Genomic DNA, 25,235 nt, shown 5'->3' on the forward strand with positions numbered 1-25,235 from the left:
AGCTTTTAATAATCTATACAATCAAAAGGTTTGCTATAGTCTTTAAAACATAGGGTGATTTTCTTTTGAAAGTCTTTGGTACACGCCATTGTCTAGTGCATGTTTGCTACATGATTCCTAGTGCTTCTCCATTTCCTGAGCTCAGCTTAGAACATCTGGTATTACTCACTCAATATATGGTTAAAGTCTTTACACATATTTATTACACATACATATACATGTATTTTAGCATGAGGTTCTATTTATGTTAGCCCACTTGTTCATCTGCACTGTTGGAATGATATTACAGCCACAGATATGTAATTACGCTAACGGTTGTAATAGGGATTTGCCTAGTCATTGTGAGAACGTGATTCAGGACTAGACAAGCGTTTGCTCTGAACCAACAGGAGTTGTCTTATAAGTCATTCTACAACTATGTGACTGTGCTTAAAAACCTGTTGATTTTAATATCTCTCCATTCGAGTATCTAAGAAGTGAACTGAAATAAACAAAAACTTGTGTTGAAACAAGTTAGTCTTAAATGGGCTGCTGGAGTCCTCCTTCCTCCTGTTTCCTTCCCGCCTATCCACCCCCACTTTTAATTTTTATGATGCAAAGGAGTGACACAGCTTTGAAAACTTTTACCTAAGTGTTGACTCACTGTTCAGTAGTTGACTCAATGGCTGAGGGCTTTCGGTTTTTATCCAGTCAGTACATACCAGTTCAAAACCACTGTGAGGAAGTCATTAAGACATAGATTCTGATTGTCTACAAAATGTGGCTACCCAGGAATCATGAGGATAAGGCAATCAGTGGGTTGTGATCATGTTGTTCACATACTAGTATCAGCAGTGGATGAAGTATTCCTCTGTGTATGCTTTGGAAACATGTTGTTGCTCTCATGTTGATAGTTCTCTCATAGGCACCTGTTTAACAACTGTGGCAAAAGGATACTGGGTTAGACATGCCTTGTGAGGAGTGGCTTAAAGAGCTGGGGGTGTTTAGCCTGCAGAAGAGTTGGTTGAGAGGAGACATCACCATGTTTAAATATTTGAAAGGCTGTCATAAGGAAGAGGGAGCAGGCTTGCTTTCTGCTGCACTGAAGACTAGGACTCAGAGCAACGGGTTCAAATTACAGGAAAGGAGATTCCACCTGAACATTAGGAAGAACTTCCTGGCCCTAACAGTGCAACCCTCTGCCTTGGAGCATGGTAGAGGCTCCTCCTTTGGAGGTTTTTAAACAGATGCTAGATAGCCATCTGTGAGGAGTACTTTGTGCTTTTCCTGCATGGCAGAATGGGATTGGACTGCATGACCTATGTGGTCTCTTCCAGCTCTATGATTCTATTATTTTATGACATTTTAGATGATCCATCAATGTAACTTTTTACATTGCAAAATATGAAGATGTGCCATGTGTATGTTCTTGTGAGTCACCTTTCATGTTCCTGCCCCTAAGAAAGACATTTTCAACAAATGTGTCTCAGTTTGGAAGATCGAAGAGATCCAGAGGTGCAGTAAAGTAAATGCTAGAATCCTTGACTAATAACAAAATGATATGGATTGGTTTAGTACTGTGTTTTTTTCATATAATCAACACTGATATGTTCTATCTCCAGTAAGAGCTTTTTTAAAAAAAAATGGACTAAAATTAATTTATACGTTGTTCATAGACTTGCCATAAGAGGAAGCCAATAAAGGAGTAGAATGTTTCACATTCATGTGTCACGGTACAAAATTGTAATTCCATTTGTATTGATTTAATGTTAATGCAATTGTCCTAAATCCAATTATTGCTTCCAAACAATATGCCTTTAAATTATCTGTCGACTTATGGTGATCCTATGAATTTCATGGGGTTTTCTTAAGCAAGGAACACTCAGATGTAGTTTTGCCAGTTTCTTCATCTGTAATATTGGCTATGGCACCTGGTATTTGTTGGTGGGCTCCCATCCAAGTGCAAACTACAGCTGACCTCGGAAGATCAGAGGGGGGTCATATTTTATATGAAATAGAGAGTTGAGTGGGCATTTCAAGTCATTTTCTGCTGTGCTGTTTGTATTTAATAGTGAAATATTTTGGTTATGGAATTTTTGTACATATTTACTGAAAATTTTCATCAGCACGCCGTTTTATTATTACTATTATTTTTACATTTTCTAGACGTATTTCACATCACTTAAATGTGTACCTTCTCTTCCAGCTTACACCAATCTTTGTCTCAAGAAGCGAGCCTTAAGGATCAGTTCAACTCTGCTCTTCTGACTTACGAAAAAGTTCTGAAGAACAGAGAGGATATTGTATCCATGCTTCTTCTCCAGAATGAGGAGCTAGCAACCCAGCTTCAGCAAACAGTAGAAGAGAGAACAAACATGGAATTAAAGTTTCAGCAAGCTTTAGAGGCTTCACAACAAGCCAACGAAAAACTTCAAACGTAAGCCCATTGTCATTCTTTTTGAAAAATGCTATGTGTTAACTAAATGGATTCTTGGTCCTCTTCCTGTGAGATAACGTACAGAGTGGACTAAAAAGACAAAAATCTTTATGCATTTTAAAGTAGGGCCAATATAAAGTAGGGCCAATATTGTTTAAACAATTCATCAAACAATGCCAGAGCTACTAAACACTAGGATACCCCCCCCCCCCCACACACACACACACACAATTTCTCTGGAACTATAATGCTGCGTATTGAAACCATCAGTAGAAGAGATGATCCTTTATTTATTTGTTTTAAAATCATATATTAATGGTTGCTTCACACAATACAGCTTTAACTGGTAGAAGTGTTTTAGATAAGCTGTATTAGCTATGTAATATATTTATATTTTGTAAGGCATTGAATTTTGCCATTAACTTTGCTATGAACTGCTTTGAGTCCCCCCCCCCCCCCGGGGTGAGAAAAGCAGTATATAAATGCATTCAAGAAATAAATAAGTACAAAATGTAACACTAGAACTATGTGAAACCCTCACTTTGAGTTGGATAGGTTAAAAGTCCTCAGATGTCATACTTTCAAATTCATACATTCATCCGTGTCATCACACCATGAGACATCCATGTATGATCATGTGTAGAGTCAGTCCTCACTTTCATACACACATCCTATCTCTGGCTGCATGCTAGACATGAGAAGAACCCATTTCTATATCAAAGAAATGCATTTTTGAAGATAAATACCCAGTATTTCTCTCTCACCACCCAAACAGAATTCCGATACACAAATACAGTGAGATACGCATTTATGTGAGAAAGAGGATTGGGGAAGAGGGAGCCTGCATGGCACTCACATTACCTATTCCCACACCTTTCAACATCTAAAACTCTCTGATGTAATGGCTGTTCTGGATTAATGTGAAGAATCAAAAGCAGCAATTTTAAAGCATTTTTAACCAAAAAAAAAAAAACTTTATTTAACAAGGGAACAGTTAAGATGGATTGTTGTTGTTGTGTGCTTTTAAGTCATTTCCAATTTACAGCAGTCCTGTGAGGCATATCTATCATATTTGTTTTCTTGGGGGCAGGAGAGAGATTCATTGGGAAAGTGCCTTTACCTTCTTCTGAAGCTGAGAGAGTGTGATTGCCACAAGGTAATTGGGTTTCTATGGCTGAGTGAACATATGAATCCTGGTCTCCAGAGTCATAGTCCCACAATCAAACTATTTATTGTCGAAGGCTTTCATGGCTGGAATCACTATGTTCTTGTGGTTTTTTTCGGGCTATAGAGCCATGTTCTAGAGGCATTTCTCCTGACGTTTCGCCTGCATCTATGGCAAGCATCATCAGAGGTAGTGAGGTCTGTTGGAATTAGGACAATGGGTTTATATATCTGTGGAATGGCTGGGGTGGGGCAAGGAGCTCTTCCCTGCTGCAGTTAGGTGTGAATGTTTCAGCTGATCACCTTCATTAGCATTTGAAGGCCTGCCTGAGCCTGGGAAAATCTCTTGCTGGGAGGTGTTAATCTGTGCCTGGTTGTTTCCTCTCTGTTGTTTTGCTGTTGTAATTTTAGAGTTTTTTAATACTGGTAGCTAGATTTTGTTCATTTTCATGGTCTTTTCCTTTCTGTTGAAATTGTCCACATGCTTGTGGATTTCAATGGCTTCTCTGTGTAGTCTGACATGGTGGTTGTTGGTGTGGTCCAGCATTTCTGTGTTGCTGTGTCCAGGCTGGTTCATACCTGATGTTTGTAACTCAGATGTTTGTAACTCATAGACTGCCTGTAATCCCCTTGCCAGTTAAATCCATTCAGTTACCATCATTCAGTTAAATATGATCATTATGTCTTGGTACAGCAGCCAAAGGGTCAAATATAATTCATGCCCAGTGCCACAGTACGTGCTGGAAAAATTCTATTATATAATGCTACAATTATGGAATGACAGTCATTTGGGTCCTGGTTAATTCCCAGTGATAGTCAGCTGTATATTGCTTTGATTTAGAGCACTGAAAACAAAGGCCTTTTTTGGCTAGTTAACGTTTCTTTGTGAAATTCTTTCTTTCTTGGTTTATTTTTTCAACTCTTGTGAAACCATTTCCTTAGTACAATTCTTTTGTTTGGAATCTCAGTGGCACAATCCTATGCATGTTTTCTCAGAACTAAGTTTCAGGTGATTTTGGAGAGGGGGATCACTCCTAGGAAAGGTACATAAAATTACAGCCTCACAACATAAGTGTATTTAGATGAAAGTATTACTTACTCTAAGGTTTGCAGGCATAGGATTGCACTTTTATGCCTTTTCTTCACTTTCAAATTACAAATGCTGACAGAACTCAGTTTGTAGCAATTTACATTTCTCTTCCTGTTGGAGATCTTTGTTAAAGACCCTTTCCCATAGTGATCATTTCTAAAAGGGGGATTTTTAATAGTTCCAAAAGTGACAACAAACAACCCCAAGGCCCTTTTTGTGAGGCATATACCTTGCTTCTTGAGAGCCTGCTCTTTCCTTGAAAAGCATTTGGTCAGATTTGTGTTTTCATAGATTAAGTAGGTTGACCACCCCCCCCCCCCCAAAAAAAAGCCCTTGGAAACCAAAAAGTCAAAACTGGAAGTTCATGTTTCAATCACTACTAAATAGGATTTGTTTCTCCACCACTACACCACCCCAGTTTGAACTATTATATCCTCAGCTCTGCTAGCATTGCTGCAAAAAAAAATCTGCTTAGAAACCTTTTATGGAAGTTATCTGTTGAGTGTGCTTTGATTGTGTGTTCCTGGGTAGCAGGGGGTGGACTGGATGGCCCAAGTGGTCTCTTCTAGCTCTATGTCGATGTTCTCATCTAAATATCAAGCAAAAATTTGTTTTCTCATGCCTTCCTTCTTCCCCCCCCCCCCCCCCCCCCGCCCCATTCCCTCTTTTTTGGGGGGAAGATGAATGTATATTTTTATTACATTTCTGTCCCAGCTTTTCTCCAAAGCACTTTAAGTGATATTTTATTTATACACTACCCATTTTGTGTTGTTTTTGTTTTTGTTTTTTTGGTCAAAGAAGTGCACGTGGCTCTTCCAGTCCCCATTTTATCCTCCCAACCAAGATTCTCTAAATCCCATCTGACTGTGGAAAGTTAAGCACTTAGATAAGAGACCACCAAAAATACCAGCTGCTGTTGGCTATTTTTCATAGGAAGAAAGTAGCAACCACCTCTGAGCATTCCTTTCCTAAGGAGAGGTTATGAAACTCATAGAGTCACCATGAATTGACAGATGACTTGAAGGCACACACTAGTCTTTGGCTGGCTCAAGGTCACTCAGTGAGTTTTAGTGCCCAGTGTGTACCGGTAGGGTATTAGGATGTTTCTCAAGACCGAGCCATCACCCTGCTATAGCTGGTCATCTTCTTCCCATTTTATCCTCACAACAACCTTGCTAGACTAAAACTGAACCAAGATAGCAAATGTGCAACTGCATGCATAACCAAATACAAACATGCATCTATGTACAGTGCACAATGTTTAGCCATGAATAGTGTGGACACATCTATACACAGCTGCGTATGCCCTGGTCCAGCCCTTCCACAGGAAAACTTACACATGAGTGCCCTGCGGGGTGAGAAAGGCAGGGTAAAAATGAAGCAAATTAATAAATATAAGTTACCTATAGGATTCAAGCCATTGTGATTTTAGGATTTTTATTTTAAAAATTTCTCTAATAACATTGTAACATGATTCGAAGAGCAGCAGCTAAAAGCATAGTGCAGACTTTTCCCACAGAGAGAGAGATAGATCTTATCACCTCTTTTGGTGTTTATGTTTTGGCAATATTGGACTTTATATGGCCATCAATAAATCCTCAGGAGCAATATTTGAGCCCTGGATCATCGTCGTTGTCGTCGTCGTCATCATCATCATCATCATCATCATCATGCCTTTCTCTGAACTAAAGGCAGCAAACAACATATTCAAAATGATACCAGTTAATGGCCAAAAGTGAAGAGGAGCTGAGGAGCCTTCTAATCAAGGTGAAAGAAGAAAGTGCAAAAGCTGGGTTGCAGCTAAACATGGCAACAAGAATGATCGACAGCTGGGAAATAGAGGGAGAAAACGTGAAACGTGGAGACACTGACAGACTTTGTATTTCTAGGTGCAAAGATTACTGCAGATGCAGACTGTAGCCAGGAAATCAGAAGACGCTTACTTCTTGGGAGGAGAGCAATGACCAATCTCGATAAAATATTGAAGAGTAGAGACGTCACACTGGCAACGAAGATCCACATAGTTAAAGCAATGGTATTCCCTACAGATATGAGAGCTGGACGATAGGGAAGGCTGAGCGAAGGAAGATATATGCTTTTGAACTGTGGTGTTGGAGGAAAGTTCTGAGAGTGCCTTGGACTGCGAGAAGATCCAACCAGTCCATACTTCAGGAAATAAAGCCCGACTGCTCATTGGAGGGAAGGATAGTAGAGGCCAAGATGAAGTACTTTGGCCACATCATGAGGAGACAGGAAAGCTTAGAGAAGACAATGATGCTGGGGAAAATGGGAAAAAAAAGGAAGAGGGGCTGACTAAGGACAAGATGGATGGATGGCATCCTTGAAGTGACTGAATTGACCTTGAAGGAGCTGGGGGTGGTGATGGGGGACAGGGAGCTCTTGCGTGGGCTGGTCCATGAGGTCACGAAGAGTCGGAAACAACTGAATGAATGAACAACAAACCAGTTAATGATTATGCAAAGTGATTAATAAAAGTATAAATAAAAGGAATTATTTAAAAAGGATGGAACGTTAACTATTAAAAACATACAATTTCATGAAAATACTATACATGGCTCCCCTTCTATCCATGGATTCTGCAGTCACGGATTCAACCAACCATGGCTTGAAAATATTTGAGGGCAGGAAGAGGGGATGAGTCCAGAAAGCAAACTTCGATTTTGCCATGCGCAAAGCACTTGGCTGCTGTATCCCCACAACATTTTACAGGCTTTCAGGTTGTCGCCAGCATTGCCATTTTATATAAGTGATGCCTTTTGCTACACCATGGGAGCCCCCAGGGGTGCAATGGGTTAAACTCTTGTGCCAGCTGGACTGCAGACCAAAAGGTCAACAGCTCGAATCTGGGGAGTAGGGTGAGCTCCCATCTGTCAGCTCCAGCTTCATGTGGGGACATGATAGTAAAACACCTGGGCATCCCCTGGGCAACATCCTTGCAGATGTCCAATTCTCTCACACCAGAAGCAACTTGCAATTTCTCAAGTCGCTCCTGATATGGAAAAAAAACTACACCACAGGGCTTGAGCATTTTGGGATCCTGGAACCCAATGGACACTGAGAGCCCACCTTAAAAGTAGCTCTGCACAACATTAACCTGTGATGTTCTGCACTTTTATAGATATTAAATTGTGTAGATTGAGACCCGGCATGGTGTATGGGGATTGAGCGTTGGATCATGACTCTCGAAACAGGGGTTGACAAACAGAGGAGGGCGACTAAAATGATCAAGGGTCTGGAGAACAAGCCCGTTGAGTAGCAGCTTAAACAGCTAGGTATGTTTAGCCTGAAGAAGAGAATGCTGAGAGGAGACATGGTAGCCATGTATAAATATGTGGTAGGAAATCATTGGAAGGAGGGAGCGAACTTGTTTTCTGCTGCCCTGGAGACTAGGACGTGGAACAATGGCTTCAAACTACAAGAAAGGAGATTCCACCTGAACATGAGGAAGAACTTCCTGACTGTGAGAGCTGTTCAGCAGTGGAACTCTCTGCCCCGAAGTGTGGTGGAGGCTCCTTCTTTGGAGGCTTTTAAACAGAGGTTGATTGGCCATCTGTTGGGGGTGCTTTGAATGCAATTTTCCTGCTTCTTGGCAGGGGTTTGGACTGAATGGCTTATGAGGTCTCTTCCAACTCTATGATTCTATGATTCTAGTTGTGTGGCACTGTAAGTAGTAATGCTACCTTGAAACTACCTTATCTCTAAGGTCTTTAGGAGCTAGCAGGTTCATCACAAAATCAGTGAATGAAAAAATTAATTAAATTTTGCAGCAATAATAGAGTAGTCTTATTAAAGACCAAGGTTATCTCATATGATTTTTTGTAGCTTTGCTGTAATTCCCACTTCTTTCAAAAAAAGAAACAAGATGCACTTTAAAAGGCCTGCAGATATAACTGGAACCATAGCTAACTCTAACATGAGCTTCTTTGGGGAGAAAAAAGGGAATTAATTCAATTTGACATGCTTAACTACTTGGGAAAATGTCTGCCAGGTTAGTTAATGCTAAAGTCAGCCTTCTGAGCCTGTAGCAAAATTATACAGCTGGGCAAAGTCTTTTGACAACAGCTCCATGCCCTTTTTATCAAGGAACTGTGGAAATGCTCGCTGCAGCTTCCCAGCACCCACAATCACCCACCCCATCTTATAATTCAACCTGCAAACAGATTAAGCAGCTGAGTTTGTGGAAAGTGTGTTTACTTTGAGCTAAGAACCCTTGTGTGGCACTATAGAGATCCCACTGACACCTCTGGGAGAGCCACACAGACGGCTCTCGCTCATCAGCAGGGAAACCGGGCTAGGAATTCACAATGTCTTTGTAACCTCAACGGCTTCACATAAATTGGTGTTTTACAATTAGGCAGGAACTAGGTTTGTAAGGAGAGAGATGGAGGAGAAAATATTCTATTGTTAAAAGGAATGGACTGATTGGTTTATCGAAAGACTTCCTAACAGTTTTGTTTCTGTTCAGGGTTTTTTCTCATTTCTTTAGGAGAGAAACCAAGCATCCTTAGACAAATAAAACAAAATGTGTGCTTTATTTAAAAAATCATTCAAAAGCATTGTAATCAAACAGCATTTTCTGATTCCCTCACCTTTAGCTGGTAATATTATACATATCACAGGGTATATGAAGGATGTAATACACATTTGTGATCAAATCCTTTATTCCTACCTTTGGGACCATGCCCTGTATGCCGCTATTTCCCAGCTTTAACAATTTAACAGTCCTTTGATCATCCTGGAAGGTCAATCGGCATAATTCTTCAAACCCTGGAATATTCACAAGATAGTTTGGCCAAAATCCGATCGCCTGTCACAGCTACAATAGACCACTGAGTCAATTGCTAAATGGTAAGTCAAAACTGACGTGAATCACATTGTTCAAGGGTCTATTCTACTTTGGGCTGGGAGTAGGATTTAGAAATATAGGAGCAAAAATTTCACAGAGAAAAAGAGATTTGTGCATTCTCTTCCTAAGCATGTCAGAGCAGATGGGTGCAACCTCTACTCCAGGGGTCCTCAAACGAAGACTCGAGGGCCAGATACGGCCCTCCAAGGTCATTTACCCAGCCCTCGCTCAGGGTCAATCTAAGTCTGAAACTATTTGAAAGCACACAACAACAACAAAAATCCTATCTCATCAGCCAAAAGCAGGCCCACACTTCCCACGGAAATACTAATAAGTTTTAATTATTTAATCTTTAATTAAGTTTTAATTATTTAATCTTCATTTTAATTATTGTATTGTTTTTAAACGTTCATGCTTTTTTCAAATTATAATCTGGCTCTCCAGCAGTTTGAGGGACTGTGACCTGGCACTCTGTTCAAAAAGTTTGAGGAACCCTGATCTACTCACATGAACTTTTGCCATGGCTTTTCCATGTTCGTGGAGAGGAGTAGAACTTGAGAATGTAGCTTTAGGTCTACAGTTCTCAGGATCCTAATGGACACACTAGCTCAGAGATCCTGGAAGCAATACTCTGACATAGCTTTCTAAGCTCCAGAGAAGAGGACATGCCATTCAGTTTTTTGTTTTGGTTAATTGTATGAGATCGCTGTAAAAAAATCAGGGTTCAACTCCACCCAGAACAGGAATCAGTATTCTTTTTGAAGAACTTGCATGGAGAGCAAGATTGCTTAATTGAATTTCATACCAACAATAATCTTAAGCGATTTTTAGGCCCAGACATAATATATGAAGGACCAGAACCTCCACCACAGTCACATGGGTGCCTGGTCAGTTTTCTGCCCTGGATTTTTTTAAATATCAGGAGTGACTTGAGAAACTACAAGTCACTTCTGGTGTGAGAGAATTGGCCGTCTGCAAAGACGTTGCCCAAGGGACGCCAGGATGTTTGATGTTTTACCATCCTTATGGGAGGCTTCTCTCATGTCCCCACATGGGAAGCTGGAGCTGACAGAGGAAGCTCAACCCGCTCTCCCGGGATTGAAATTGCTTACCTGTCCCTTGCAGTATTGCCTTCAGGCAGGATTGGAAGCCAGAATATATGATAACCAGGCAATTCTCAATAATAGTGAAATATATATCTGATATTATTTTGGGTTAATAAGATTTCAGAACAATCCAATGAAAGCAGAGAAGAGGAAAAACATGGCAGAAGAAAATGCCTCTAGAACATGGCCATGTTGTTCATTCGTTCAGTCGTCTCCGACTCTTCGTGACCTCGTGGACCAGCCCACGCCAGAGCTCCCTGTCGGCCGTCACCACCCCCAGCTCCTTCAAGGTCAGTCCAGTCGCTTCAAGGATGCCATCCATCCATCTTGCCCTAGGTCGGCCCCTCTTCCCCTTGCCTTCCACCTTCCCCAGCATAATTGCCTTCTCCAGGCTTTGCTGTCTCCTCATGATGTGGCCAAAGTACTTCAACTTTGTCTCTAGTATCCTTCCTTCCAGTGAGCAGCCGGGCTTTATTTCCTGGAGGATGGACTGGTTGGATCTTCTCGCAGTCCAAGGCACTCTCAGCACTTTCCTCCAGCACCACAGCTCAAAAGCATCGATCTTCCTTCGCTCAGCCTTCCATATAGCCCGGAAAAACCTACAACAACCCATGGCAGAATATATTTCTACCTTATTTTGGAATATGTGTGTATGCACGTGCCTTGAAGTTGCTTGTTGACTTCTGGAAATCCCAAGCATTTTATGGGGTTTTGTTAGGCAAGGAATATTCATTTTTATTTATTTATTTGTTTATTTATTTACCATATTTGTATACTGCCTTTCTCAGCCCAGGGGCAACTCAAGGCAGTTCATATTTGGCAACAATTTGATGCCACAACAATTAAAAGACAATTAAAACAGTCATAAATACTATTAAAAACTTTTAGCATATAGTATTTAAAAAGTACAAAGCCAAAAAACATTATCATAAACATCTCCTTTACCAAAGTCATTATCCAGTTGCATTGTCAGGTCATTCAATGATTTCATACTTACCAGATTATGCTGCATTAGCAAAAGCTTGCTCAAAAAGCCAGGTTTTAACCTTTCTGAGGAAGGTCAGAAGGGAGGGGGCCACATGTATATCCCTAGGCAGGGTGTTCTGCAGCCGAGGGGGCACCGCTGAGAAGGCCCTGTCTCTCATCCCCACCAAACACATCTGAGAAGAAGGCGAGACCGAGAGCAGAGCCTCCCCAGAAGATCTTAGAGTCCTAGATGGTTCATAAGGAGAGATACGTTCGGATAGGTATGCAGGACCGTAACCGTTCAGGGCTTTATAAGCTAAAGCCAGCCCTTTGAATTGGGCCCGGTAACAAACTGGCAGCCAGTGGAGCTGGCGTAGCAGAGGAGTTGTGTGTTCCCTGAACGCTGCTTCTGTTAACAACCTGTCTGCTGCTTGTTGGACCATTTGGAGCTTTCGAACAGTCTTCAAAGGCAACCCCACATAGAGTGCATTGCAGTAGTCTATACAGGATATAACCAGAGCGTGGACTACCACTGGTGGTGATGCCAGTTTCTTCCCCAGAAATATATCACACAGCACCTGGTATTCTTTGGAAGACCCATCCAAGTACTAACCTCAATGAATTCTGTAGATCTTAATAGACATGCATTGAATTGTATTTGTAGTGTTACTAGTGTCCTGTCGATTGAGAGCCAATGTGGTGTAGTAGTTTTAGCACTGGACTTCAACTCTGGAGACCAGGTTCTGAATCCCTGTTCAGCCATGGAAACCTACAGGGTGACCTTGGGCAAGTCACACTTTCTGAGCATCAGTGGAAAACAAAGGCAAACCCTCTCTGAACAAATTTAGGTAAGACGTGTTTGCCTGAGGGTCATCATAAGTCAGAAATGATTTGTAGACAAATAGCAACAAAGTTCATAGTGAAAGAAAGATGGAATGTAAATTATTTCAATAAAGAATTAGAAAATGAAGTGGTATTTCAAAAACACTTATAGCATTATTATTTATTTGAGAAATGCACGTGTATGCCCCTTCAGCAACTATTCATTATTTCCTTGACATAAACTACAAACTATAATGTAACATGGGACACATACTTCTTACCAACAATCTCAATCTCTCTCTATATGTATGTGTGTGTGTGTGAGAGAGAGAGAGAGTATATATATGTGTATATGTGTATATGTGTGTGTGTGTATATATATATATATATATATATATATATATATATATATATATATATATATAGTCTTATTCTACCTTAAAGCATAATTTTGTAATGATTAATCCTAGGCAAAGCCATTTTTCCATCTTCGCCTGTGTCTTTTGTGTTTGTAGCCTGAGGACAATGAGATGCTTGTCTTCTGTTTCAAAGTCAGTTCCATTTCTTTTGTTGACTTGTGTTGAATTGGATCTTTTTGGAAACTCGTATGATTTTTTTTAATGTTATGCCACCATGTGACACAAGGAGGGAGGGAGATCACATTTGGATGGCCCGTTCAATAGGTGTTATCCTCTTAGAAAGTAAAACTCATCTGCCTTCTTTGGAGCGCATGGATTGTGTGCCTTTCACACCAATGTCCAAGACATTCTCCAGCGCCCACTGGAGGGTATAATCTTTCCCAGAATGATCTGAGTTGTATTAGTGTTCAAGAACAAGAATGAATCTTTGAATAATCGCACCACAATGTGAGCTGACCCTCAGACAGGGAACTGACCACTTCCCCATATGGGTCTGGGGAAAGGGACTCTGATGTTCTTTTTTAACACAGCTGCGAGAAGAATGTGGCTAAGACCCAGTAGCCTTTCTGGTGTATCGCTGGCAAAGGAAGCCACGAGGGGAAGAGAATTTAACACGACGGTGTAAGCGCTTCAGCTTCATTGATTCAATCTGAGGGGAATGCTTAATGACTGGAAGAATCAACCTTGGCAATGGAAACACAAAGCTCTTTTCATCAATTCAAGCTCGGGCTCCGAGGCTGCAGATGGTTACCTCCAGCATTGCCTATTCAAAACGGGGTTTTATAAAATGGCACTTTGCTGAATACTAATAGATCAAAACAAAGATTTAATTACATAAAGATGGGTTGTTCATTTTTAGATGAGGATACAGGTCAGTGTCTCAGAAAAGGTTCATATGAGTATCTTTTATACATAAGGTCTAAAGTCTGAGGGGGTTTTTTGTAAAGTGCAAACATGATATCATTAAAGTACAGATTGTATTCTGTAGAGGGTAATGTCTATTAAATAGGAAGCAGACTCAACTCTGAGCTTGTGGAAATCTCTGCTGATTCACTTCCCCCTCCTCCTGTCTGATACCACTTTACTCGTGGCCTTCCTGCAAAACATTCCGAATGCCTAAATACATTTCCAGGAAATAGACCTTTTCAAATCTAGTAGAAATGTTTAAGTGGTGGACAAAAATGAAAAAGGGTCCAATTAATAAAATTCTAGGTGGTAACATTACGCTACTGAAATTAACCTTTTGAAAAATAAACACTGTTTTGATTTGAAAATATTTGTTTCCACTGCCTAAACTTTAAGAATTTTCTTTAAATTGCAAAAGCAAATGGTGAGTTTTATTAACATTTATTTGAGTATACAATTTTCTTAATTATCTTCAATTTTCTTTTTATGTAGAATTTGTTCTACATTTAAAATGGAAATGCAGTTTGGGAGCTAACCATCTTTTTCAAAGTAATAATAATAACAACAACAATTTTATTTTTGTATCCCGGCTCCATCTCCCTGAAGGGACCCAGGACATGGTCATATAGCCCGAAAAAACCTACAACAACCCACAGACCCAGGACAGCTTACATACGGCACAATGTGTCTGGAAAAATGCAAAAAATAAACACACAATACAATAAAAAAATAAAACCACAAGCGCATAAAACAATTATTTAAACTCAAAACAGTGCCCAATAACTTATGGTGAGAACAATCCTATTGCATCTATCTTTCCCACATCAGCAAGTATTTTAAAAATAGCTTGCTGATATTTGATAAGGAAGAGTCTAATTTTACTAATTTATATTTCATTAGAAGGCCAACCATTTTTCATTTAACTTGCTCAGAACTCATTACTGACATGACTATTTCATCATTTAAACACAGACGTTCATGTATGATTGTGGTTATGATTATTCTTTCACAGACTCCCAGTGGTATGGGGTTTGCAACATTTGTGATTCAGATTCTGTTTGAGAATCAAATAATAGGCCATGCTCCAAGTTGTACCATTTTGATATTTGTGCAGTTGTGATCCTATCTGTAACAATTTTATTCAGATGCTGACTGGTTATTTTAAATTACTCCCAAAGCAATAATGGTAATGAAGATGAAGATGGTGATGACAACAATGACAAAGATTTATTTCTTAACGTGTCCTCTAAAGTAATTCATTAGAGGCTCATCACTTTGTAGATTTCTGCCTATAAATGTTGGTAGTTTTTTCCTTCAGAAATTCTTTCTAGCAATGCCATCCAATTGTCTCCTTGTTTGGTTTCAAACTTCTAATATATTTAAATAAAGCTGTCTTTCAACATCCTCCCAATGCCTAGGCTTCTATTTAGGCAGAAGATAAGGAGAAGAGTGGGGGCCTGAAAAACATAAGATTTTGTGAAAAGTCAGAGCCTTTGTTAATTGAGGTCTGTCTGTACAGTCAACCTTTCACATCTGTGAATTTAACTTTTGCAGATTTGATTGATAAGAGATTGGATCAGTATGTTCTGATAATTTCTAGGCCCTCCGGTGCAACTCTGTAGTCAACTTCCAGTGTAATTTAACCAAAAGTCATAGTGGTGAACTGAGCGCAGTGGTCCTCAACCTGTGGGTCCCCATATATTTGGCCTTCAACTCCTAGAAATTGTGATAGCTGGTAAACTGGCTGGGATTTCTGGGAGTTGTAGGACAAAACACCTGGCAACCCACAGGTTGAGAACCACTGTCCTCAGTGGTTCTCAACCTGGGAACCCACAGGTTGAGAACCACTGAGGATAATAGAGAGACATTTTATTGGGTGAAAAAACAGTGTTCTTTATTTGCAGTTGTTCCACTTTTGTGGGTCTCCTATGCCCCTAATCCTCATTAATGTAAGGCATAAAATAAAGATACAAAAACTACAAAAAGTATGTGTGTTTCTGTGCCTCCTAGTAATGATAAAGAAAAGATATACGCAGCACCATAATTTTCCTGTTTTCTGACCAAGCAGCCAATTTGGCTTCTTTAGAGTGAATGCATAGGTGCTTCCTAAGTTGACATAACTAAGAGAGGTTACCTATATTGTTATATTTGAATCAGAGCCGTCAGGGTTGTTTTCCTAATTCCAAAAGTGTTTCTTACAACCTTGAGCCATACTCTAAATATTATTTGTTTGAGAATTTTCTTCAGATCTTTTGATCTATAACAAAACTGGGAATTGTTTGGTGCTTTAGATGTTGTTAAGCGCCAATCTTCAGAGTTCCTCACGAGTGGCTATGTTAGCTAGGACCACTAGAAGTTGTAGTTCACGAGCATCTAGATGCTCCATATTACCTAGGCGATCCCTCGTAGCTCGAGGATGATGGTCTTCCAGATGTGGTGTCTTGGAGGTGGGTCCGTAGATGGCTGTGGAGCCCTATTCTTGATTCACATGTTCTCCGACAATGAGGGCATTGGTTTCCAGATGGAATGCCATCCTGGTCACAATTGGCTTGACGTGCCATCTTCTTGGCACGTTTCTCCCTTTTGCCCTCCATTCGTGCCTCTTCAAATTCTGCAACATTGCTGATCACAACTGACCTCCAGCTGGGGTGCTCAAGGGCCAGGTCTTCCCAGTTCTCGGTGTCTATGCCATCTTTAAATTTATTTTCCAGTCCACCAACATTCCATTTCCCATTCTTGAGAAGAGTAACTGCTTTGGGAGATGGTGATTGGGCATTCAGACAACAGTCCTGCTCCATAGTCCCCATCCCTGGTCTAGAAAGACCAGGTAATGTTTCTTAATGGGAACTTAAAACAGAAAAGATTGATACATTTTTTAAAAAAAACACATATACATCATGTGTTTGTTTTCTCACTGTGTGGGCCATCGGCCCCAATTTCTTATACTCTATAAGTAGGTTCCAATTTCCCCCCAATACTAGCAAAGTATTGGGAGTATTGAAGGAATTCTGCAAGATGTTTCATCAATGCAAGCTTCCTCAGAGCAGAGATAGAAGAAATTCTGAAATGGAAGAAAGTAAGGTTCCTAACTCACAAGGTGGAGATATTGTCTTTAATTGGCATATAAGCTATGGAATATCTGAATAAAGGGCACAGTAAAGTCACTGGATTTTGTGACGGTGGGTGTGCAAACTAAGTCTGCCTTAGGGATTAAGGTTTGTGTAGAATTAAGACTAATTGCAATGTATAAAGGAGGTTGTGTGTGATCCAACTGAGAACTTACAAAGTTTATTTAGGTATTTAAGACTGATTGCACACATCACAGTTGTTTTAAACCCTTCGGTAATCCCAGTTATTACTCCAGTCAGGAAAATTCATTTGTACAGAAAGGGCTTTTCCAGGAACTGATATGTACGGTATAGTTATAAGTTATCAGGAAAGTCAACTGACTACTAGATCAATTATCACTAGGGTAGAACTAAGGCTGTGTGCACACAAATAAATTTTAATAGAAAGTCCAGTAATTTAAAGGCAGGACATATTCTTTAAAATTGTTAGGCATTTCTGGTTATCGAAGTCCCAACAAAGCATATGCCGTGAATATGCATGAAAACTGAGTCATACTACAATGGAAGAGCTTTACCAGGCACGTCACACATACTTTCCTTCTTCAGTATCTGGGGAATAGTCAATATCTGATCAAACAATCCTAGGGAGATGTCTTACACCAAATTTCTGTCATTAAATCATTTAATCCAATGGTGTATATTACTGATAGTGGTTCTTCAATTGGTTTTTGAAGATGCTAGGGACTGAACCTGGAACTATCTGCTTTACCTAACATACTCCGTGATGTGGGACTATGGAAGTTGAGTCCAAGAAATGTTTGGACATTTACAGTTGCCTAGCCCTGATTGATAACACCTTGAACCTTTCTAATATTTGGAGGCAAAGCGTGCCACATGAATAGTAAGAGTGAGGTGTAGATTAAGCATGTGAATCATGTGGCTCTTAGAAGTTGTTGGACTACAAGCACCAGCAAACCTAGATAGCATGACCTATTATGAGGAACAATGGGAATTACAATCCAACATCAATTTGAGTACTGCATTATTTCCACCTCTGTTTCAGGCTGTGGCAAAAGTGGGAGGACACAGCATGAAACACTAAGGCCCCTTCTACAGTGCCATATAATCCAAATGATCAAAGCTGATAAACCACATTATCTGCTTCGAACTGGATTATAAGATGGGAAAAATGGGAAAAAGTGTAAAACTGGAGCAAAGACAAGTAGCTGACTGTGGCTGAGTCAATGTAGATTAAGTTTACAGTTCTCGTGTAATACTAAATATGAATCAATATTTGGATTTCATGTGTCTGAAAGCATTGATGGTTGAGGGGAATATGGAAAACTAGATTTCTATTTTCTTATAAAATGATCTACTGGTTCACTATAAGAAATGTAATTCATAAAGAACATTGGTTAGATAAAATGATAGAGATAAAGGATATGGACAAACAAACCGTCTTTGTTACAAATATTACCAGAAGACCGCCAAAACAAACCGATTGGAGCCTTTTTGAAGAATACATAAATATTTAAAAAGTTAAGAATACTCAAGAAAGAAAGAGAACAAAACTCATTAGAAGAACAGGGGGTAAGACATTGGACTACTCTTTTGTAGATTAAAAAAAAGAGGAATAAAGGACATGAATAAACTATATATGAATAAATAGAACTGCTGTGAATAAGAATGGAAGACACAACCCCCCTTTCCGACCCCTTTTCCCCTCTCTCTTTTCCTTTCTTCTCCCCCACACCCCCCAGGCGATCCCTCCCTGGAAATGGCTTTATGACCTGTGATTATGTGATTTGTTCTATGTGATTATGTAATTTTAATTAATATCACTGTCTAATTGTTATGTAATGGATTTTATATTGCTGTTTTATATTGTTGTTTTGATACTGTTGGCATTGAATTGTTGCCTGTGTTAGCCGTCCTGTCCCCCCTCGGGGGTGAGCAGGGCAGGGTAGAAATGGTATAAATAAATAAAATAAAATAAATATGTAAAATTTATTTTGAAATGCACAATAATTTTTTAATAAAGAAAAAGAAATGGAATTCATTCTTGATCAACACTTAAGCAAGAAAGTTCCTTCAGAATTCTCAAAATAAAAGGGCTTGGGCTTGTATAGTATTTGACCTAATTAAGTCAATACAGAGAGCATACTTTACTATATAAAGATTATCAATCAAGTCAAGTGAATATTTCTACATCTAATTTGGGTAACAGTTCCAGTTTCTTTGCATTAATTATTGACTAGATTTCTGAAGGGCTCAGTTTACAATGGTGTTACAGTTATGCTATACAGTGTTCCCTCACTTATTGCAGGTGTTACGTTCCAGGACCACAACAATAAGTGAAAATCCACGAAGTAGGGACATTCCTCTTTCCCCCTCCCTTCCTCTCTCCCCCTTCCCCTTGCACACCACACTTCCCGCTGGCTCCTCCTTGCACGCCTGGCTCCCCCTCCCCTCCTCCTCTTCCCCCTCCTCCTTCCCTGCAAAACAGTGAGTCTGTGAAAAGTGAACCGTGAAGTAGCGAGGGAACATTGTACTTCTGAAGTCTGTTGTGTTTTGGATCCGCTGGTGTTAGAAGTGGAGAACTGTACAAAAAGTGACTATGTGTTTCTAGGAAACATTTTAAGAGCCGCCGCAAACTGAATTCTGTCACCAACGAGAGTACGCTGGCAATGCTGCCCTAGCAAAGGAAAAACCATGCTGGCATGGAGAAAGAGGCGGAGAAAGGGGCGGAGAGAGAGGCGCAGTCTCATGACATCATGGACGTGCTGGCACAGTTTGCTCCCGCAGGAGGCTAGTTTGCGGCGGCTCTAAAGTAGGCACATATGCGAGCAGTTAAACGTTCTCTTGGTAGGTTCTCTCTTTTGGTTGTCTGCTCTGTTACTTTCAGGTTTGACTTCTAAAAGTGCAAGCAAAAAAATTCAATATGTATTTCTTAATTTACTTTCACAAAGGGCAGGGGAAAAAGTTCATGAACTTTGTCTGAGCAATTCAATCAAAATATTGTTTTCTGAAAATGTATACAGTGTTCGGATTTTACAGTTTATGTGAAGGATGGAAAGACAAAGCAGGTATTCTCTCATTATTTCCTCAAACAGTTCTTTCTGCTGTTCTTAAATATCTGAAGAGGTCAAAGAAGAGTGATCTTTCCAGTTACAGTGATTAATCACCTCCTGGCTCAAAACTATCAAATCAAGGTCCTCAGTTATCACAGACTTTCACACTGTGCCATCATGAAAAGGGTGAGGGATTAAATCGAGAGTTCCAGGCACTCTTTATTCCTAATTTCCACGGACTTGGTTTTTGTTACCTGTATGTTAAAATAGGATTTGCGTGAAACATGTATCACAATTGTAAGTTTTTCACAATTGTATATCACAATTGTAAGTTTATACCATTTGATACCATAAATTTCAATGTGCTGATGAATCAATCAAATAAAATTCAAAAACAGACTGAATGTAAATTTCATAATACTTCAAATGTTATTTTAATAATAGACAAGTCTCTGAATTGCTTTACTATCCGATTCCTGCTCCCGAGTAACCCTCTTTGTTCCCCTATTCCCATCCATTGTATTTCCTTCCTCTCCTTCACTCATGGACCCTTCGTCCCCAGAAAACCCCTCAAATGAGTCCTCATCGGTAGGTGCCATAAGTATATCCCGGATACTTTTCCTCTGTTTTTCCTCATCCGATTCCTGCTCATGAGTACCCCTTTTTCCCCTTCTGGCACCCATACTACTGCTTGCAACATTACTTACAGGCTCCACTGAAACATATAGTATACATCAATTGTATAAAGCAAAGAATTCTGATCTTGGGTCTCATAGTGGCTCTGTCGACTATGGTACCCTATAGGACTTGATCTGTGAATTTGAGCAGGAGACACTATATTAAAAATGGTTCTGCTTCTACCTTAAGAACCAGTTACAAAAAGTAGTACTGGGGAGAAAATTGTTCAGACCTACAGCTTCTAAATTCTGAGGCACCACCAGACTCTATAGCAGTAGTTCTAAGCCTTTGGGTCCCAAATGTTTTGGCCTTCAACTCCCAGAAATCCTAACAGCTAGTAAACTGGCTGGGATTTCTGGGAGTTGTAGGCCAAAACACCTGGGGACCCACAGGTTGAGACCCACTGATCTATAGTCTATTCCCTACACTGTAAAATAACTATGGTGTGTAAATCATTTGAGTGATGTCATTAGAGATTTTGGAGTTAAATCAATATGGATACTGTACTCCACTTTTCCTTCCATGAGAATCAAGTGAAACAACGAAAGTGCTGAAACAGTGTCTAAATTGAGTCTTGCTTGATGAGAATCTCTAGCAGTTACTCAAGTAGCAAATATTGTTTACAAAAAGAGATAATGCAATAGTTTGCAATCTAACAGTTATAAATGTTAAAAAGATAGGTAAATATGCTTTTCCATTTTGGACGAAGCCTACAACTCTGAGAATGATTTTGTTTGTGTTATTGATCTTGCATTGTTTCTATTAGGTTGGTTGTTTATACTTTGTAAGCGCACCAGGCCAGCAGGGATGTTTTCGCTGAAATGTTCTGCAAAAAGTTCATGTTGTACTACAGTAGCCTCTAAGTTAGCCTTTCCAATTTATGGAGCATACTTAGTATATTTTGCTGCTGATAAATCATTGTACAAACATCTCTCTGAAGCTGTTGTAAGTAAACTGCAAATGTACATTCAGGTCAAAAATGGGTTGCTATGATTATGTTGACTCAGAAAACATTTAACTTTCATAGAATGCAGTTTATTGTTTCAGTTGGAGAATGTCGCAGCCGTGCTTGCATTTTTACCAAAAGAAAAAGTGAGCATTGCTTCAAGGATAAGTTAATCATATCAAAACAGCTGATATGTGATGGACAATTAAAGTTAAATATTCTAGTTTTGGAGGCTACTACCTTCTAGAGATGTTTATATGGGGGAAAGTGCCTTGGAATGGAAGAAACACAGTATATGACATCTTGACTCAAAATGTTGCAAATCATTCTATACATGAACCAGCAAGCAAAACACAATCTCTATGTTTCAGTATATTCTGCATTTTCAATGTGACTCTTCTATTTTAATAAGTTTGATTTGTTTCACAAAACTATTTTTTATTCTGATTTGGTTTGCGCCTCTTCACTCTTACTTGATAGTATCCTTCTGACCATAGTGAAAGCTCTAACTCAGTGTTTCTCAACCTGAGGGTCGGGACCCCTGGAGGGGTCACGAGGAGGTTTCAGAGGGGTCACAAAAGATAATCAAAAAACACATATTTCTGATGCTCTTAGGAACCCTTTTGGCAGAGAAGGCTGAAGATCTCTTTGTCTATCCTTCTCTTCTTTTTTGGTGTTGGTGAACTATAACTCCCAGAATTCAAATAGCCCCCCCCCCCAACCCCACCAGTAATCAATATTGGTCGTGTAGGTGCCAAGTTTGGTGCAGATCCATTGAGGGCTGGGGTCAGAGTGCTCTTTGATTGTAGGTGAACTATAAATCCCAGCAACTACAACTCCCAAATGTCAACGTCTATTTTCCCCAATCTCCCAATGTTCACATTTGGGAATATTGAGTATTTGGGCCAAGTTTGGTCCAGGTCTATCACTGTTTGAGTCCACAGTGCTCTCTGGATGTAGGTGAACTACAACTCCAAAACTCAAGGTCAATGCCCACCAAACCCATCCAGTATTTTTGGTTGACCATGGGAGTTCTGTGTGCCAAGTTTGGTTCACTTCCATCCTTGGTGGGGTTCAGAATGCTCTTTGTAAGTGAACTATAAATCCCAGCAACTGCAACTCCCAAATGACAAAATGAAACCTTGTTTTTGAGCAAAGAATGGGGTAGATGAGCCATATATTGTACATTGCTTTTTTAAAAAAAATACCATGCTTCCTGGAGACCTCTGCAATTCCTGTTCTATGGTTGTCTTCCTCCACTTTTTGTTTATTTGTTTTGTTTTTGTGATGGGCTTCTTGAAGTTCCAAGGGACACAAAACCGAGCACAGAGCTGAGTTCTGCCCCATGTCCCATGTGTAGCCCCACCTCTAAGGTTGCATAATGGGAGGGTGGAAAGGGGCAGAGAAAGATTTACTCTTGAAAATATAGCTATCTGAATAAAAAGGGAAATAAAGTCCTGAGATCAATTGTCCCAACTAGTAGCTACTCCAAAATTGCGTGAGGATCTGAGTCAAAGCCTAGTCACCAAATTAAAATTACTGTAACACAAAAGTAAGAAATAAATCATAAAGGTGTACTGAAAACAAAGATTAGGAAAATAAATTTGGACTACATCTCCCATAATAAGCTGGCTGTGGTGTTCTGGGAGTTGTGGTCCAAAAAAGAAGCTTCTTACAGCCTTGATACTGACAGTGCAAAGAACACCTCCCAATTATATCTAGTTCTAGTTACGAGCTACAAGGATATTAAATAGAATCATAGAGTTAGAAGAGATGACAAAGGCCATTCAGACCAATCCTTTGGAGGAATATATAATGAAAACTCTCTGTTACAGATGGCCATTCAGTTTCTATTTTAAAAGCCCCCAAAAAGGAGACCCTATAACACTCAATGGCAGCTGTTGAGTGGTTCCTACTATCAGATATTCTTTCTTATATTCAGGTGGAATCTCTTTTCCCGCAGTTTGAATCCATTGTCTCTGGAGCACCAGAAAACAAGCTTGCTCCCTCCTCAATATGACATCCCTTCAAATATTTAAATATGGCTATCTTGTCACCTCTTATCCTTCTCTTCTCCAGGCTAAACATATTTAGCTCTGTAAGCCTCTCTACAGGGCATAGCATAATTTGCTCACTCTCAAATGTGCCATGTGTGCCATGGAAACAGGAGAACAAATGAAAAGTAAAAAAAGACATATTATTATTATTATTATTATTATTTGACACAGTAAGTTTCTAACAGTTGTGTTTCGCCAAATTCATTAATTGTTCCTCCTTTGTGGCGTTTCTGATACCACATGTATGTGTCAAATACTAGGCATAGAAAAGTTGTACTAAAAGTTGTGACTGTCCAAATAGCCTGAACAAGAGTCACACCACCCATCCTACTGATGCAATGCCTCTTCATAATGCAATTCTTCTTCATCTACATGAAGCTTGACTCACATGCATTAGCAAACAAACTGTTCATTCCATTAACTGAGCTATCTTTACTACAGTCAACATTCGTGCCAAAATATTTATTAGTTTGACTGGAGGTGAAATTTGTACTTCCTACAGAATGCTAGTAGCCTACTGTCTCATATACTCCGGCCCCCAAAGTCATGAACTTCAGCAAAAGTCACTTTCTCATAACACTTTGGCATCTTCCTCTAAACAGCAGCTATTCTAGAGAAAAGGGGCATTCAGTGTTTCATACACACATAGCATAGAAGTTAGGGCTGAAGGATTGTGTTGCCAGTTTTAATGTCTAGACGGCTTTTATGATACAAGGTACACTAAGCCTAGTTAACTATATAATAACCCCTTTTGAACCTTTTGGTTCCAATTTCTGTAGAAAACCACATGCAATTCTGAAATATTGTTGATAAAAAATATTCAATGTTCAAAACTAGTTACAGTTGCCCCTCCGTATTCACTGATTCTGTATCTGCTGATTCAACCATCCACAGCTTGAAAATGTATTTTAAAAATGCCAAAAGGCAAACCTTTTTAGGGCTCCTGTAACCAGGCCTAAACAGATACATGCTATATTGTTTAAGGCTGGCATGATGTATTTTAGTGACAAGCATAACTGAACATTACACCTACATGTGTAATTTTTTAAAGCATGGTGAATGGAAAATTTCAGCATATCTTTCCCATACAATGCCTTCTCTGTACCACTTAGCTGGCAAAGCATCCCTCTCTATGACAATTCAGTGACCAAGAGAAGAAGCGGGGCAGGCCAACAACAGCTGTCTTAAGTTGCTGTGGGATGAAAACAGCTGAATCGCTTATGTTCAAAACCTGATTCAAACCCCACGAATCTCTTCTTTTCAAAACTTTCGGAGGTTCAAACAGATGACCTCTTTCCGGCTCCCAAAAGACACCAACTAACTGTCTTGTGATGTTATCCTACAGAAAAGTGACGAGATGTGACGGAGCCCATCCCACAATGCAGGGGGACTTCTTGTCAGTGCCCATCATGCCCCATCAGAAAAGTCCCAGGAAAGGGGGGAGAGGGAGAGATCATCTTCTAAGCTCAGGAATCGCTATGAAATTGGAGAAAATGTGGGGAAACACGTGGGCTGGGTTCTGCCAAATTCCCCCATGTTGAATTGCTTCAGTGACGTGGAGTAAGGTGCATTCCTGTGGGCATTCTCCTACCAAGCATGGCCATTTCTTTCCTGCAATCCTAATCATGAGCTTGGCATGGTAATTTTTTTAAGTTAGTT

At 39.8% G+C, this 25,235-nt stretch overlaps 1 protein-coding gene across 1 annotated transcript in view; it reads left to right on the forward strand.

The window, feature by feature from the left end:
- The window catches only part of MIPOL1 (mirror-image polydactyly 1), a 219,912-nt gene that overhangs the window by 184,550 nt on the left and 10,127 nt on the right, over positions 1 to 25,235 (forward strand). Inside the window, exon 10 of the mRNA XM_060759026.2 lies at positions 2,186 to 2,416. Within this exon, the coding sequence (XP_060615009.2) occupies positions 2,186 to 2,416 (231 nt within the window). The remainder of the gene's footprint in view (positions 1 to 2,185; positions 2,417 to 25,235) is intronic.

The sequence above is a fragment of the Anolis sagrei genome, chromosome 1 (assembly GCF_037176765.1).
Source record: "Anolis sagrei isolate rAnoSag1 chromosome 1, rAnoSag1.mat, whole genome shotgun sequence".
NCBI classification, from domain to species: Eukaryota; Metazoa; Chordata; class Lepidosauria; order Squamata; family Dactyloidae; genus Anolis; species Anolis sagrei.